Source organism: Phaseolus vulgaris, chromosome 3 (genome assembly GCF_051622355.1).
Source record: "Phaseolus vulgaris cultivar YP4 chromosome 3, ASM5162235v1, whole genome shotgun sequence".
NCBI classification, from domain to species: domain Eukaryota; kingdom Viridiplantae; phylum Streptophyta; class Magnoliopsida; order Fabales; family Fabaceae; genus Phaseolus; species Phaseolus vulgaris.
The window spans coordinates 32,415,403-32,430,986 of record NC_143500.1 but is presented as its reverse complement, the minus strand read 5'-3'; the positions used below and the strand labels follow the sequence as shown (position 1 = coordinate 32,430,986).

General features: G+C 32.9%; 1 protein-coding gene across 6 annotated transcripts; it reads left to right on the top strand.

Moving 5' to 3' along the window:
• The first annotated feature begins 2,365 nt into the window (after positions 1–2,365).
• On the top strand, positions 2,366–15,075 carry DRM3 (S-adenosyl-L-methionine-dependent methyltransferases superfamily protein). 6 transcript variants are annotated; one of them, XM_068607489.2, is made up of 12 exons: positions 2,366–2,443; positions 2,561–2,631; positions 3,599–3,718; positions 4,752–4,851; positions 4,981–5,027; positions 5,979–6,083; positions 7,917–8,015; positions 9,356–9,455; positions 10,857–10,960; positions 12,324–12,423; positions 12,656–12,735; positions 13,506–15,075. In XM_068607489.2, the coding sequence occupies exons 3-12, from the start codon at positions 3,611–3,613 to the stop codon at positions 14,841–14,843; spliced, it is 2,181 nt and encodes a 726-aa protein (XP_068463590.1). In that variant the 5' UTR covers positions 2,366–2,443; positions 2,561–2,631; positions 3,599–3,610; the 3' UTR covers positions 14,844–15,075. The 6 variants fall into 6 exon arrangements, with proteins under 6 accessions (XP_068463590.1, XP_068463588.1, XP_068463587.1 ...); XM_068607487.2 differs by having other exon boundaries at positions 2,371–2,443; positions 3,606–3,718; XM_068607486.2 differs by lacking the exon at positions 2,366–2,443 and having other exon boundaries at positions 2,494–2,631; positions 3,606–3,718.
• The last annotated feature ends 509 nt before the right edge of the window (positions 15,076–15,584 follow it).

Genomic DNA, 15,584 nt, shown 5'->3' with positions numbered 1-15,584 from the left:
TGTCAAGCACCTATATTATTATGATTGTTATAAAATCAAAAGTGCAAACAAATATTTAAAATAAAAAGTGTTAAATATATATTTTGTTCTTGTATTGTAATGATTTTTGTTCGTATACTTCCTAGATATTTGTAATAAGAAAATTATTAGAATGAGTTTTTATCCGTGTTTTATTACATAACAAATGAAATTTTTAGTGTGAACTGAATTATAATATTATAATGTTTTTGTCAATGCTAAAATGTTTTAACATCTTAATCTATATCGAAAATTCGTTTACCATGTAAAAGCAACTGACAATGACTTATTCTAATAGTTTTCTTACCTAAGAAGTTTAAAATTTAAATTAAAAATAAAAACCAATTTCGTGTGAGAATACATTGATGAAAAATATATTTAACTCTTAAAAATAATTATGGAAGAACAAATAATAGGATTCTCTCCTGAACCAAAAGTTCATTTTCTTTAATCATAAAACTAGTGAAAGTCTTTCTTATAAATGGTCTTGTATAGGACTTTTTTGATTTCTTCTTAAAATAGTATTTGGCGAGAACATGTTCACTTACTCAATCTCTTTTGACATTTATAATTTTATTTTATTTTTCTCTTTTTTTTTTCATTCATACCAATAATAGAGATTTCTCTTTTTTCACACATTATCATCTAGTCTTTATCTCATATTAAATTTGAATTCATTCACTTTTAATTGCAAGTTCTAATTTTATTCACAATAGCCATATTCTCAAGTTGATTATGACAATGTTTGCTCAAGTTGTGTAGAGGTTAATGTTGGTCAATCATAAATAACATGGTCATGATACTCATATTTTGAAGAAATAATATAGTGTTGTGTCACTCTTTCTTTTACTAGTGTCTATCCACATGATTATTATGACAATCTCCTCGTATAGTTTCGCACATTTTTCACCTATTGCCTTTTAGAGCATTGATATCTAAAAACCTAAAACAATAAGATAAGTCTTGTCATAATAAATTATCTTGTGATAGAAAAAAATGCACCCAAGTCTTTATCCAATCCACTTTTATTTCTCACTAGTTAAACACAAGGTTCAATTTGCTTATGACAAGATAATGGTAAAATAACATCTATGAAGTTTTTAACATGATTTTTGTGTGTGCTTTTATATCAAATCTAACTATAAAACAATCCTAATTAATAGATCATGATTTCAAACCTATTTCAATCTTTCAAAGTTTAGAAAGGAAGTTGATTTTTTTCATAATTGTAAATCTTATTTGTTTCTCTAATAATAAAACCATATTGAAACAACACTTTCCCCTTTAAATTCAGGTAAATGACATGGATAATTCCATTAGACACACCATGAATAAGATTTTAAACTATTATATCAAAGGAGGGGCCAACAATCTACTATGTTGTCACTTCATCTAAAAAGAAATAGAAGAGTTAGGACAATAATGTTCTCGAACAGGATTGAAACCAAGAAAACGATTGTCTCGAACGGGGTTGATCACTCAGTCTTGTCTCATTTCCATGATACCTGCAAAAGGCACTCTGACGTTTAAATGAGATTTCGATGTTCAACATTTGGTGCTATTAGTACTGAAAGATGACCTACCTGATCCTTGGAATCTGTGCCTATTTATATAATTATCATGAGTCTTTTGTTATTAAGTCAAATTAAGGTTTTGGATCATGATTAAGAGTGTATTCCCTAGTGTTTTATTACTTATTACTCTTATTAATCTACTCTGGAGGCGTAATGATTTTATACCTTTTTTTTCTCTCTCTTTATTTATATATCATGTTATTCATTAGAGTATTATTGATATTTATTTTCTTTGTTAGATATTAAATGTTCTTTATTATAATATTAAAGTTTGTTCAATTTTACAACGTTTCTTTGCATTTTTTATTATTAAAAAAATATATCAATTATTACAACTAAATAAATATATTAAAAAAAATTATAAAAAATTGAAAGATGGTTTACTATCCACCAACCCTTCTTTAACAAAAAAATTACTAATTTCAACCTGCATTATCTAAACAAATCAACCATCCACCCTAATTTTAGTGGATTAGCAGCAAGTCGGGTCAGATATAAGTAACACGTTTTGTCAACCCAATTACATATTTTCTTATTATTCAATCTCTTTTGAAGAAGAATGTTAAAGAAATAAATGTATATAGTTATGTAAAATATTTTTAATTATTAAAATTAATATAAAGGATTGAGATAATTATTGTGAAGTTTTTATTTATTAAAAATCTATTAATACATAATCACTATCTATCATAAATGATCAATTAGTTCACCTCTGTTTCTCAAGGTTTGCATGTCCTATGTGGACGTTTTAACCCCCAAAAAAGAACCAACTGTGAAACAAAGGAGTACGTGTGATCGAACACAGACAAAAAGGGAAAATATGTGTGATCGACTCAGTTGAGATGGCATGAGTGAGACCCACCAATCCCCTAAGACATGTGTTCCTGTTGTGCTTATATATAATCACTTCACTTTTACTGTCACCGTGAAATCTCAATTACTACTATTTTCTTCTCTTCTCTGTCTAGGGGAATCTCAATCGTGGTTCACGCGGCTGTAGAGCGAGTGTGTACCACGCGCCGGTACTCTCTCTGATTAGGTATTCATCATTCGCCTCCTGCATTTCCGTTTCTCCCTCTCACAACTTCTTCCTTTTTGCTGTTTTCGCCAATTTCAGTTCCTGCATGAGCCTGAACCGGTTCGGTCCGGTTCAGCAACTACGACCTCTGATTGCAATTTGAAACCAATTCTGCCTGTATGAAATTCTTGAATTTCAAGAACTGTTTTTTCTCGACATGTTTTCTATTACTGTTATCCGATTAAGCTAGGAATTAGCCTAAAATAAGAATTAAAATAGGGCCAAGTATGTTTTAGCAGGTTAGCTAGGAAATATACTGATGGTGCTATATTGTTGCGCTAGTTGCTTCTAAATAATTGATTAAAATTTGTAAAAAATAGTTCCCCCGCCACTAATGTTACATGACTGTAAGTGGTTAATTATAGTTGCTCCCTCTTTATATATTTGACTGTTACTGTTGTTATGATTATGCCTTTGCATGTTATCAATTCCGCCATAAAAACCAAGAGTTGTTTATATCATGTTTTGAAACTGTGGTCGTGAATGCAGTTGTAGGCATTGTGGCCGTTGCGGCGTCAATTTGTTTAATGTTTGAACCAAAAATATTTGATCATGACTGTTTAACTATTCTGCATGTTTTCCCTCCCAAATTCCACATTTCCCTCATTAATAACTCATTATCATTTTTCCAACCCTTCAAAATCTACGTAATGAAGAAAGAGGAAGAATGACAGTAATTTTGTAAAGGCTACAAACCAATATTGCGGCCTATTGCGGTCTGATGCAGTCCGATGTGGCTGTTTTACCTGCATTGTTGGGGTGTTGCGGTTTTTTGTGATGTTTACAAAAAATAGCCCAATTGCGGTGTGATGAGTTTCAAACCATGGTTTATAGATGTTTTACTTCAGTATAATCAGGCATGTCATTACACTAGAAAGTTGAAATAGGCATTGTATTGATGCAACCACACTCACACACTGTTCTTAAGCATGCAGGCAAAATGGCGGGGAATTCAAATACAAGAGAAGGAAAAACCGTTATGGTTCCAAAAGCTGAGGATTTGGATTATGAGTTGCCACCTTATACTACATTTTCAGGGGATGTTGGGGTATGCTGTTGATGTCTCAATATAAACACAATACACATCTTGCACTATGATTATGCCCTTAGTTATTTACCCATTCTCTGGATGTTAATCAGAGTGTTTTAAATTCCAGTACGCAGAAGCTGACCCAAAAAGTTCTACAGCTTATAGCATATAGTAGGGTAGCTTCTATTCTGAAATTTTTCATAAAATCTATCCTATAATTATAGATAGATTTTCAAAAATGATTAAAATGACCCAAAATTCATGACATTCATAATTAACAACAAAAAGTCTTTGGTGTCTTAACAAAACATACAAGTAAGAACTGGAAAAAAGTCAAATACAAGTTTCCCTAAGTAAGAAATATTAATCATTAATTATCCTCTTCTAAATCAAAGTCTTTTTCTTTATCATTTTCACTATTATTACAGCCGCAGTTTCTTTCTGAAAATTGAAATTCAAAAAGGCCCTGACACCTATGTTTGAATTTTGTTTTCGAATCAACACATGGTGCTGTTATCCCTTTGGCTACAGCTGCTATTCAGCCCATGGCAGCCACAATACCAAACTTCTCTTCTACAACAGCCCAAGTAGTAAACATGGTTTCTCCATTCTCAATGTGACTATAGCAGTGCTGCAGTGCACTATTTAACGAGGAACTAACTGTGGTAGCCAAATTCCAATATTGAAATGAAAAAATGTATCTACATCTTAGTCCTGTGTATGAAAAGGATAACCCAATTCTTATATGTGAAATTATTAATGATTCAAAAGTCTTTACTGATTTTGTTTGTTTGCCGTAACCCTATTGTGCCAGTTTTCTGAATTTTCTTCATTTACAACTCTCTACATACGTTGTAACATGACGAACTCCATTTGTTCACTGTGTCTGTTTAATAGCATAAAACATATATAAAAATAGTGGTCTTAATTGATTTCTCATTTTTTTTTGTTTTCTTATGTTTAACATTTTTTTTGTTCATAATTTCCATATGTTTAACATTTTTTTCTTCATAATTTTCATATGTTTAACTTCTTCCTTCATAATTACCAGGAGGACAATGGTGCTAGCTCGTCTGGAGGCGAACTGCGAGCATTCTTTATTGGAATGGGATTCCTACCATGCCTTGTTGATAAAGTGATTGAGGAGAATGGTACATTTTGTCGGATCCACATACTTATGTCATGCACCAGATGCATGACACATTTGATAAATTTCTGAGATATTTCACTCTGCTGCTTGAAGTATTATTGGTCTGATTGATTTTCTTTAAAATTTGCAGGTGAAGAAAATTCTGAAACTTTATTAGAGGCCCTCTTAAGATGTTCTGTAAGTAGACAAAAAATATGTTAGTGTGTTTTTGGGTTTAAGATTTGGAAATTTTCTTTGTTTACCTTTTAAATTTATAAATAATGACAATATCTTAATGATGTGCATGTTCATTGAGATGAGAAAAGTTTATTTGTACAGACAAATATGCATATACATGAAGATTCAAATTATCATTTTATAAGCCTGGTCCTTGATTTACATATTGCTTGCATATGTAGTCATGAATTCTAGTGCGGAAATAATTTTGCTAGACCCACAGAATCATATGAACCTTGTGCACTGAGACTTAAATTATGTCATGTTATCAAGTGTCTAGTGCAATGGTATGCTAGCAATTTAAATACATAACAAATATCCATTTGTAAATAGCGATAAATGTCATTTCTTACTTTAGGGATGCAGATAACTAACTACTTTGTTATGTCCTATCTCTTCTATTTGAGGGAACTTTGTATTCTATTTTCTGTATCAGTTAGTAGTATATTGTTTCCTACTTTTCTTTCAAGATAGGTATTGTCATATTAGTGCTTCTTTGCAAGTTTATGAAATAGTTCTTCAATATCAACTGATGCCATTGGATTGACCCTTAAAAGTGCTATTAAATTGGTCCTTACAAGGATGAAAGCAACGGCATTATTGTCATCAAAGGACCAAGTTGGTACCACTTATTGTGAGTATATCTTTAGAGGATCAAAATGAACATTTACTCCAATATGATGTGTTATTGATTCTGATATAGAATTTAGTAGGGAAAGAGAAAGAAAGAGGGGAACAGGAAAGAACAGAATAGAAAGGATATTCTTTCTATAATTTTTTTAATGATTAGAAACTTGTAATGATACTCAGCAGCTGTGTTTGCTCTCTTCATATGTTGATACTGCTGCCAATATGCTTTCTAAACTCTGGACTTAATATCCTGATCAGTGACTATTATTTCCAATTGATTAGGCTCATAAATCCAATTGTGACTCTTGTGATTCTTTTGGTGGTTTTCACAATGCAACCAGTGGTACAAGTGCCCCAAATATCTATCCTTATGGTCACTCGAAAGAGGTAACTAGGTGTCTATTCTCCACCACAATTTTAGACATTTCTTTAGATGATTAATTTATTTATCCCTATGACTTACTTTTAAGTAATACCAATGGTCTTTTAGGCTCCTGCAGTTAGAATTTTGGATGTGAAGGTGTTCAATGCAACATATTTCTTCTTGTATCATTTGAATTGTTTTGTTAGAGAGAACTATTAAATATTTGAAGTTATTGAATGATGACAAAATTTGATTCTTTTTTTCCTTGAAGTTTTAGTTCATATCTCGCCTTTTCCATGTTTCTCCTAGCTTTATTCACCCTCTCTGGAGTCTCGATATACTTTCTTCTTTTCCAGCACTGTTTGTGCTAAAGAATTAAATTTTAAAAATGTTGTGGTGCTGTGTACATCTATACATATATTGTTTATAAATAATTGAAATGCATTAATAATAAAAATATATATAATTTGTTGCAAATGCATTAATAATGTGCCTATTACTCCACATTGTTAACTGCAAATGTGCACTTTTTTTTCCTACAATATAATTATTTTCTCTTCAAGACGAGAACACTGCCCTCAAATTCTTCACATGATCTTCAATGGATACAAAACAAGACATCATCAAAGAAGATTAAAAAGTCTTCTAAGATGAGTTTTGAAAAGGTTGTTGTTCATAGCTCCTTGAGAAGAAGCAGGAATATTGTGGTTAAAATGGCATAACCAACCATTCATAGTGACCACTATGAGTCTTGAAGACATTTGTTGAGATATGGCTCTGATTTTTTTAGGTTCCAGATTTAGGAAATATTTTTGTATTATTTTAATAATAGCCTATTTTTTTTAGGATATTTTCTGTATAGGATAATAGCTTAATCTTTTCTATATATTAATTTAGATTTAGCTTAAAATTTCCTTTTCTCCAGCTTTATCTTGTATCTATATGTTTGTGTACCCCTTTTACAGCATGAATAAATCTGAGAACACTGTTCATTATATCTTTTCCTCTGATTTCATTTTGATACCAAAACCTATCCAAGTGATTATTGTTGGACCTATTTTATCATTTGTTAACGGGCTGTTATTGGACCACTTGTTGATGTCTATTCCTGCAAATTTCATGCTTGAGAGGTCCAATTCTAGTGTGAGGAGTGATATGACAAACGAGGAGTTTCTTGGATGAATAAAGGAGAGAGGGTGTTGGAGATGGAGAAGAAGGATGTAAACTTGTTGGAGATGAAAAGAGAGAGTTGGGCCAAACCAAAGAGGAGGGAATCTCCTATGTTCATCTGCAATTTCATTCATACTGTCACTAGACTGCTACAATGACATTGGTTTGGTGACAGCATTTTTAAAACTGCAACACCCAATGCTTTTTGTATGTTGTTTTCCCCAAAATGTGGCACCATAATCAATCACTATGGCAATTTAATAGCACTGATTGCTATATGAATCTGGAAATCAGTGTGCCAAGCAAGAGGTCCTTGAAGAATTGTGTGCTAATTCCTAATTGTGCAATTTGCTTCTTTCGATAGTGCCTGCCTGCCAAGCTGTATTTCACTTATGCAAATTTTTGCATGTGGGGGAATTTATTATAGGCCTCACTGAATGCAATTGTTTAAATATATTTTAAGGCGTTCATCAGCATTCAAGTGAACTAGACTGTAACTAATATTGTTGTAAATGTCAAGGTGCTTTTATGAGCCAGGACTCACCCTAGAATAAGATTTTGTCTTGCTATTTCTGTTTTATTATTTGAAAAATCTAGTTAGCTTGAAATGTGTTCACTTTTTAACTCTGTAATGGTTTATGTAAAACTTTTAACTGTTTTTTCGATTTGCTTTGTAATTTACACAGGCTCTTCGAAAATCAAATTCACTGTCTTCTGATTCTCTGGATAGCTTATTTGATGATAAGGATCCTCCAGAGATTTCCAATGTCAACCTAGCAAAAGAGGTACCTGTTTCTTATTCCTGAGAAATCATCAATTGGTTTATTACAAAATTTAGTCATTTTAGAGAAAAGAGAAACTGGTGTATTATTTCTATTATCTTAATAAGTCGTGGTAGGAGTAGTTTAGTTTTTGAACTTGAATATTTCAAATGAGCCAAATGGTGTGGTGTGATTTATGTTGCTGTACTCAACTAGTGGAACAAGGCTTTTATTTTTTATCAGCTAGTTCTGATCTATTAATGTCACATGTTTGTGGTAGCTGTAATCTGCAACTATATGTTGGTTTAATCTTTTTAATGTTCAGGTATATTCATATGTCGACTTCATCTCAAATTTCAAAGAGATATTTTTATTTTCAAATATTCATGTATCCTATTGTCAACCTTTAAAATTGCTTGTATAATGTTTTTGAAATGTTGTGGCACCTGTCTGTTGCATATACTGTGTGCATCATCTAAAGTTTTAGTCACCAGTTTGTTGCATTCACCTTACATATAATGATTTCAACCAGCATGGTAGGAGAGTATGGGTAGCAAGCATGTGTATCACCAGTGTATTTGGGGAGGCAGAGAATGGATTAAACAAAAGTAGCCTTTCTTAAAAATGTGTCATATTCAAGGGGAAAGATCAGCTATTTCCTTTTCTTTTTGTACAATTAAAAAAAAAAGAAAATATTCACAGCAGTTTCCGGTAGTTACCAAGGGCACCATCCTGCCTAACTGAGAATGTAAATCCTAGCTTAGCAAAGTAAGTCAAAGCTGGGTAAATGAAGGAAAGACAAATCAGGACTATCAAACTAGAGATCTCACTTTCTTAGCCAAGATAGTGTAAAGGTAACAGGTCCTTTTACCGGTGGTTGGGCCCACTCAAAGGGCCTTGACAAAGCCTCACTTTTTAGGGTTTCCAGAACCAGGTCGCACAACCTGATCCACTTTCATGTCTGACCCAGTTGTGGGCAGAATCATATGATTCAACTGATTCATAGTGTGATGTAGCATAAAAAATTATTTGTTGTCAATCTATGTTTTCGGAACTGAGAAATGGATTGGATTGTAATCCGTAGGACTTTGATAATAGTGGTTTGCACCTGTTTGTTGCATCATGTGCATTATCTAAAGTTGTGGTCACTGATTCCCTTTTACTACTAGGAGGTGATGCATTTACTTTTTCTTTCTTGGATTAACTTAAATGTGCATCATGATGTATTTCAGCTAGCCCTTGTTGACCTTGACAATTTAGTCTCTTTGTTGTGTCTTGTAGCAATATTTTCTTTCTACATGGTTCTCATTATGACATAGGTTTTGGCTAATTCAATTTAATTATCAACAAAATCTTTCTTGTAGGAGCTTGATGAACTTAACAGAGACATTGATGATAAAAGAGGTTCCTTATTGATGATGAACTTCTGTATGGAGGAAGTTGAATTTGCAATCCGCAAGCTTGGTATGAGAATGTACTTATTCATTTGCACGGTTCCCATATTCTTCTCGTCATAATTGACATAGAAAGGTATTCTATAGGTCTTGAGTAGCCAAGGAAGTAGTGCATCACTTCAATAGATATGTTTGCTTGAGGCAAAATGCTAGCATGGACCACCATGTGGTCCACCATTCTTGATCACCATTGTTAAAAAAGTGAACTTTAAGTCTAATTCAATCCTACAAAACCGGCTTGTAAGGTGGGGTTTGCACACATTTATATATTATAATTTGGTCATATCTCTAGTCAACATGGGATCTCCAACTCATCCCTCACGTTGAGAAAATCGAGAGTGAGAATAAAGGGCGGCCAATAATGGGATGTATAATAGGCATACCAAACCTCACTAGGATAGACACTAATAAGTTCTAATATCATATTAGATAGTGGACTTTAAGCCTAATTCAACCCTACAAAATTGATTTGTAAGGTGAGGTTTCACCTACTTATATATTATAATTTGGTCATATCTTTAGTTGATGTGAGATCTCCAACAACCATCAAGAACATTTGGTCCTAAACAATATATCATGCACCCTTTGGATAGCATTATGCCCCTTCTTTATTCTTCTCCTTCTCCCTTCTTGATACGAGTCCATAACCATTGTAAGAAAACTTGTGATTTTCTATCACCAAAAATGTCAGTGGCAGCAGTAGAGGTCAAAAAATTATGTGACAGTGGCAGAGAAGTTTGAGCCAAAAGAATTAAAGATAGCACCTCTAGAATGGACCTAAACTTATCCCATTAAGATTTGTGGAGGGCTCTAGGAAACATACTTAGATGAGGATTTGTAGTGGTGAGCCATTAGAAAAGACGGAAGGGGCTTTTAGACCTAGAGGAGTTGGGAAAAGTAATCCTGTGTGGAGAGAGTATGTATAATAATAGTAAAGAGAAGATACATTTGATGGCGGTTAAAAAGGGTGCAGCATTGACCACTTGTAAAAATGGTTATGCAAGCCTTTCCCTTGCTTGAGTTATTAATTCTTGCGTGCTTGCTTGGACTTGATGTCAGTAGTATAACTTACTATGTAAATGAATAAAAGGCTATTGTTGAGCATGTATTGAAGTGTTTAGACTAGACCTGTGAATATTCTATAATTAAGATTTTAGGTAGACCAACATTGGTCTCTTGACAGAAATGAAAACAATACTAACTATGAATAATTTGAGCGAGCTTTAAAATATGCATACTTCTATACTTTTTCTATATAGGTTTTTTACAGTGAAGTGATTGTCAATATCTAATTAACTTCTTGGAATAATATGTATACTTATGCAGATAAAAGTTCATATCTTGCAAGGATTTGAGCAAGTTTATGTATTACTTGCAACAATGAAGATTTCTTGATACATGTTTTATGTAGGTCATGGAGCATCAATTCCTGAGCTGGTGGACTTCATCTTTGCTTTGCAGATTGCTAAAAAATTGAAAAAGGAACCAGAAGATATCACCTATGAGAGAGATGAGGTTTTGATATTTTACCCATTTAATGAGATCTTTTAGGAGATAAAATACTGTGCTATGCAAGTCATGTTTTTAAGTTAATCCTCATCTTTATCATCTAGTAGACAAGATATTATGGTCCTTGTTGCTACATTGTTATGAACTTAATTCATGAGAGAAAAAAGACAATGCTACAAAATAAGCAAGACCTTTGAAGGGAACATAACTATAGCCTCTACTTGTTTTTCTTAAAGACTTGGATGTGATTCTTATGTCATAATTTACGTCTAGCGAAAAAATACAAATTCTTTCTTAAAAGACTATTTATTTAGTTAGTTAATTTCTTCTGTGCATGCCTTTTCCTCTCATGTGAACTGGGGTTTTTAGTTTGAAATGAGTAGAAGCTTGATCCATTTTGAGTAGATTATTTAAGATTTCCAGAGAATAATGAGTGGCCACAATTTTAGTAGTGTTAGAGGGACTTGAGAAAATAAAGAAAAAGAGAAAGTATATATCTGATAGCTTGAAAAGTCTCCCTTAGGTAGTAATATTTATATATAGCAAATCTGGGTGATACATGAAAGAGTAAAAAACAAATAATCCTTGGAACAGATAGGTACTACCCAAAATAGCTTTTGAATAACGCTTAGCCTACTCTGAAGGGTATGAACCCAACATAATAGCGCAAACGGAAACAAAGAGCAATGATTCAGTGTAAATGTATTTAGGAGCAATGGTTTAGTTCAACAAAATTTTATAGGGTTCAATACAACTTTTTTGCATAGAGCATGAAATATTTGAAGAGTTTGATAGTTGGTAACCCAGAAAAATCCAAAAAGTTAAAATACATCCAAAACTTATAAAGTACACTCGTGAATTTAAGGGTAGAACACATACATAGTAGTTTAAGTATAGATAACTGTAGGGAGATGGATTTTGAGAGCAATCCCAGAAAATGCGATAAGATTTCCTTAAACAGTTTGGAGAAGAAGAGGAAACATCTTGAAAGATGCAAGAGGAGCCATTTCAATCAAGTGAAGATAATAAAAGGCACGAGGAATGACGTTTATTTAAAATAATTACAGTGAATGCTTTATGAGGAATTATACATTTTCTATTGATGAGGTTTTTGGGAGATTCAATTAGTGACTTTCAGGTGTCTCCTTGGCAGATATGTGGATGTGTCTGATAGATTTAGTATACATTTGTATTAATGAGTTTTCCCCTTTTTCTTATGTTACACTTTACTTTTGAAATTAGTTTTATCCTCTTTCTTTGTCTTGTACTTGTATCTCCCATATAGAAATCTTCCCGCTTATTATTTTGATTTATCTATCTTGTTATGACTGTATTATGCATCTTATTTTTGTTACTTCTGGGATCTTAGGTCAGCAATGAAAAACTCTTTGGAATTATGGCAAAAACACTTCAATTGTTTGAAATGGGCTTCTCTGAGAATGAAGTATCATCGGCAATTGATAAATTAGGTGAAAACTGATCTTTTCTAAAGTATGCAGCCGTAAGATTAGATTAGTGGTGTTGCCTTTCAAATTGTGAGATAACATCAATGGAATAGAACTTGTATCATTGGCTTTTATAACACTGGATTCTGGAAAATGATATCTATTCCTTTTCATACATGTTTTTTTATCAGGACTTGACTTCAGTTTGCTTATTATTAGTATTACATCTTTAGCTTAGCAATTGTCTGTTGTTCAGGTTCCGAGGCACCGATTTCAGAGCTTGCAAACTTTATTTTTGCTGAACAAAATGGTATCGATTATGTGATGGAATATAAGGTTAGACTTTTTAGTTGTTATATTTCAAATTATATGTTCAATCATTTTTTGTGATTCAGCTTGTTTTTTTTATATATAATTATATTCTTTATTTTATCAATAATGAACATTGTTACGTAGAATCATATTTGCATTTTTTTTAGTTTACGCTTTATGCATGTAAATGAAGTTGTGGTAAGTGACAAGTATGTCCACTGTCTGTATGTCGAAGTGAGCCCCTCTGGGATTTTAGGAGCTTGAAAATTTAAAGGATAACTATTGAATAGCTTTGCCTACATTTTCTACATTGCATGATCAAAATTAAACACTATAGTATTCATGTTCTTTTACAATGAGTCAACATGGTAAATGTTTTCTTGTGCTAACTAAAATAAAAATTGTACCAAAAGAAACAGAAACACAGAAGGATATTTATAACTTAACTATAATATGTCAAAATTTCTCATAAATGAAAATGTTTTTATATATATATATATATATATATATATATATAAATAAATCTTATTTGGTATTGGAAAAATCTTACATCAACTAAAGATAATGATAAAATAAAGCATATGGTGAGGACAATGTTCATCTTACAAACTATTGTAGAATTGAGTTAGGCGTAACATAAAATGAACAATTGTGCTAAGAAACCTAAGGAGTAAAGGTTAAGGTCGTGTTTGGCATGTTCCGTATAAAATTGTATTGTGCCAAGTTATTCTTTTGTACTAAAAACCAGTCAAGTTTTTGCTGAGTGGTGAAATTTCTTGTTCTTGCTTGTGTAGTTTCCCACTACTCCTGCTTATTCTGTGGGGATCAAAGATGAACCAGATATGGATTTATGTGGTACAGAAGAAGTGAAAGCTGAGAACTTTAGCCACGAACCTCCACAATCAAGCCACATCAATGTGGAGGAAATTTACAATGATACTGGGGTGAAGGAGGAAGAAAAAGGAATTGATGAATTTCCCAGCAATGTTTCTGACCAATATTTGAATTTTGTGGAGAATGATAGAGGTAAAAGGCCCAAGTATGAACATGATGATTCAATTTCTTGTCTTGATCCTTGTTTGGTGGAAGAGAGGGTTGACAGCATTGTTGCTGAACTGTCAAAACGTCCCAAACCAAATCCATCCAGGGGTCTTAGTAGCGTGGCAGCAAAGCCACCATTTTTCTTATTTGGGAATGTTTCAAATATATCCTACGACTCATGGGGAAAGATGTCTCAGTTTTTATATGGTATTGAACCTGAATTTGTGAATTCTCAGTCCTTTTCTGCTTTAGACAGAATAGAAGGTTATGTACACAATCTCCCAGTTGAAAACAGGTTCCACATCCTTCCAAAGCCACCTATGACTATCGAAGAAGCAATGCCACGGACAAAGAAATGGTGGCCACCTTGGGATTCAAGGAAGCAGTTGAGCAGCATCTATTGTGAAACCAGTGGAGTAGCTCAAACTTGTGATAGACTAGGAAATATTCTAGCCGATGCGGGTGGGGTGCTCACATCTGAACTGCAGAAAGACATTATTCGTTATTGTCGTGGGTTGAATCTTGTGTGGATTGGAAACTTCAAACTGGGTCCTGTAGAGCCTGAACAGTTGGAGCTCATTTTAGGCTACCCTTTGAATCACACTCGTGCTGCAGAGGACAATTTGGCCGAAAGGCTTAAATCACTGAAATACTGCTTCCAGACAGACACATTGGGGTATCATCTTTCTGTGTTAAAGCCCATCTTCCCTTGTGGACTGACAATGTTGTCACTTTTTAGTGGTATTGGTGGGGCAGAAATTGCCCTACACCGGCTTGATATTAAAATAAAAGCTGTTGTCTCAGTTGAGACTTCTGCACAGAAAAGGAAGATTCTTGAGAGGTGGTGGCGTCAATCTGGGCAAACTGGGTCTTTGGTTCAGATTGAAGATATTCAAAAGCTGACAAGTAAAAAACTTGAAGGTCTAATCACTAAATTTGGTGGTTTTGACCTGGTCATTTATCAGAACCCTTGCTCTTACTCTACTTCCAGGCTTCAAGCAGGTGTAGGTCTCTCAGCTCTTGATTTTTCAGTTTTTTGTGAATGTGTTCGTGTCCTGCAACGTATAAGAGGTCTGTGTCAAAGGAAGTGACTCGTATCTGTCTTTTCTATCTTGTAGAAAATTATGTCATTCAATGCCTTCCATGTCATGTCCCCTTCTTATCTGAACATTTTCCTGCTGTATGGATACCTCTTCCTATAAATTTCAGTCCTGATATTTGGTAGTAGTTATCTTTCTTTGTTAATTGTCATTAAGAATTGTTCATATATGTAAGTAAATGCATTGGTAGATTATCTCGCTAATAATACCCCAAATTACTCCATGGAATTATTGATATCGATTAGTTTAGTTCATAAATTTCTAAAATGTTATCTAAAATATTTTACTTCATTGTGTGAACTGTTTTTGAACAAAAGTAAAATAAAATAATTATTAGGCATGGAAAAATTTAAGAATATTAGGACCCAGATAAAATTTTGATTATTTGTAAGAGGCCAAAATATATTTAACTCAAGTTAAAATTATCATCTTTTTATAATTTTGAAAATTAAATTGATCGATGCTTGTGATTTGATAATTTAATTGTGTTATTCTTTTTTCTTACACAATTCTTCACGAGCAAATGTAAATTGTCTATAACTGATCAGTTGCGAAGTAAGTGATCGACAAAGGATACAGAAAACGCTAGGTTTCAGAAGTTTTTTTTATTTTTTGAAAATATTTTTTTCATTTTCATATCCAGTGATATAAATAAGGCAAAATTACTAAAAAAATCTTTATATTTTATGTTTGCCTGAGTGTTGGAAAGGTTTGAAATATCAATGCTTTAGA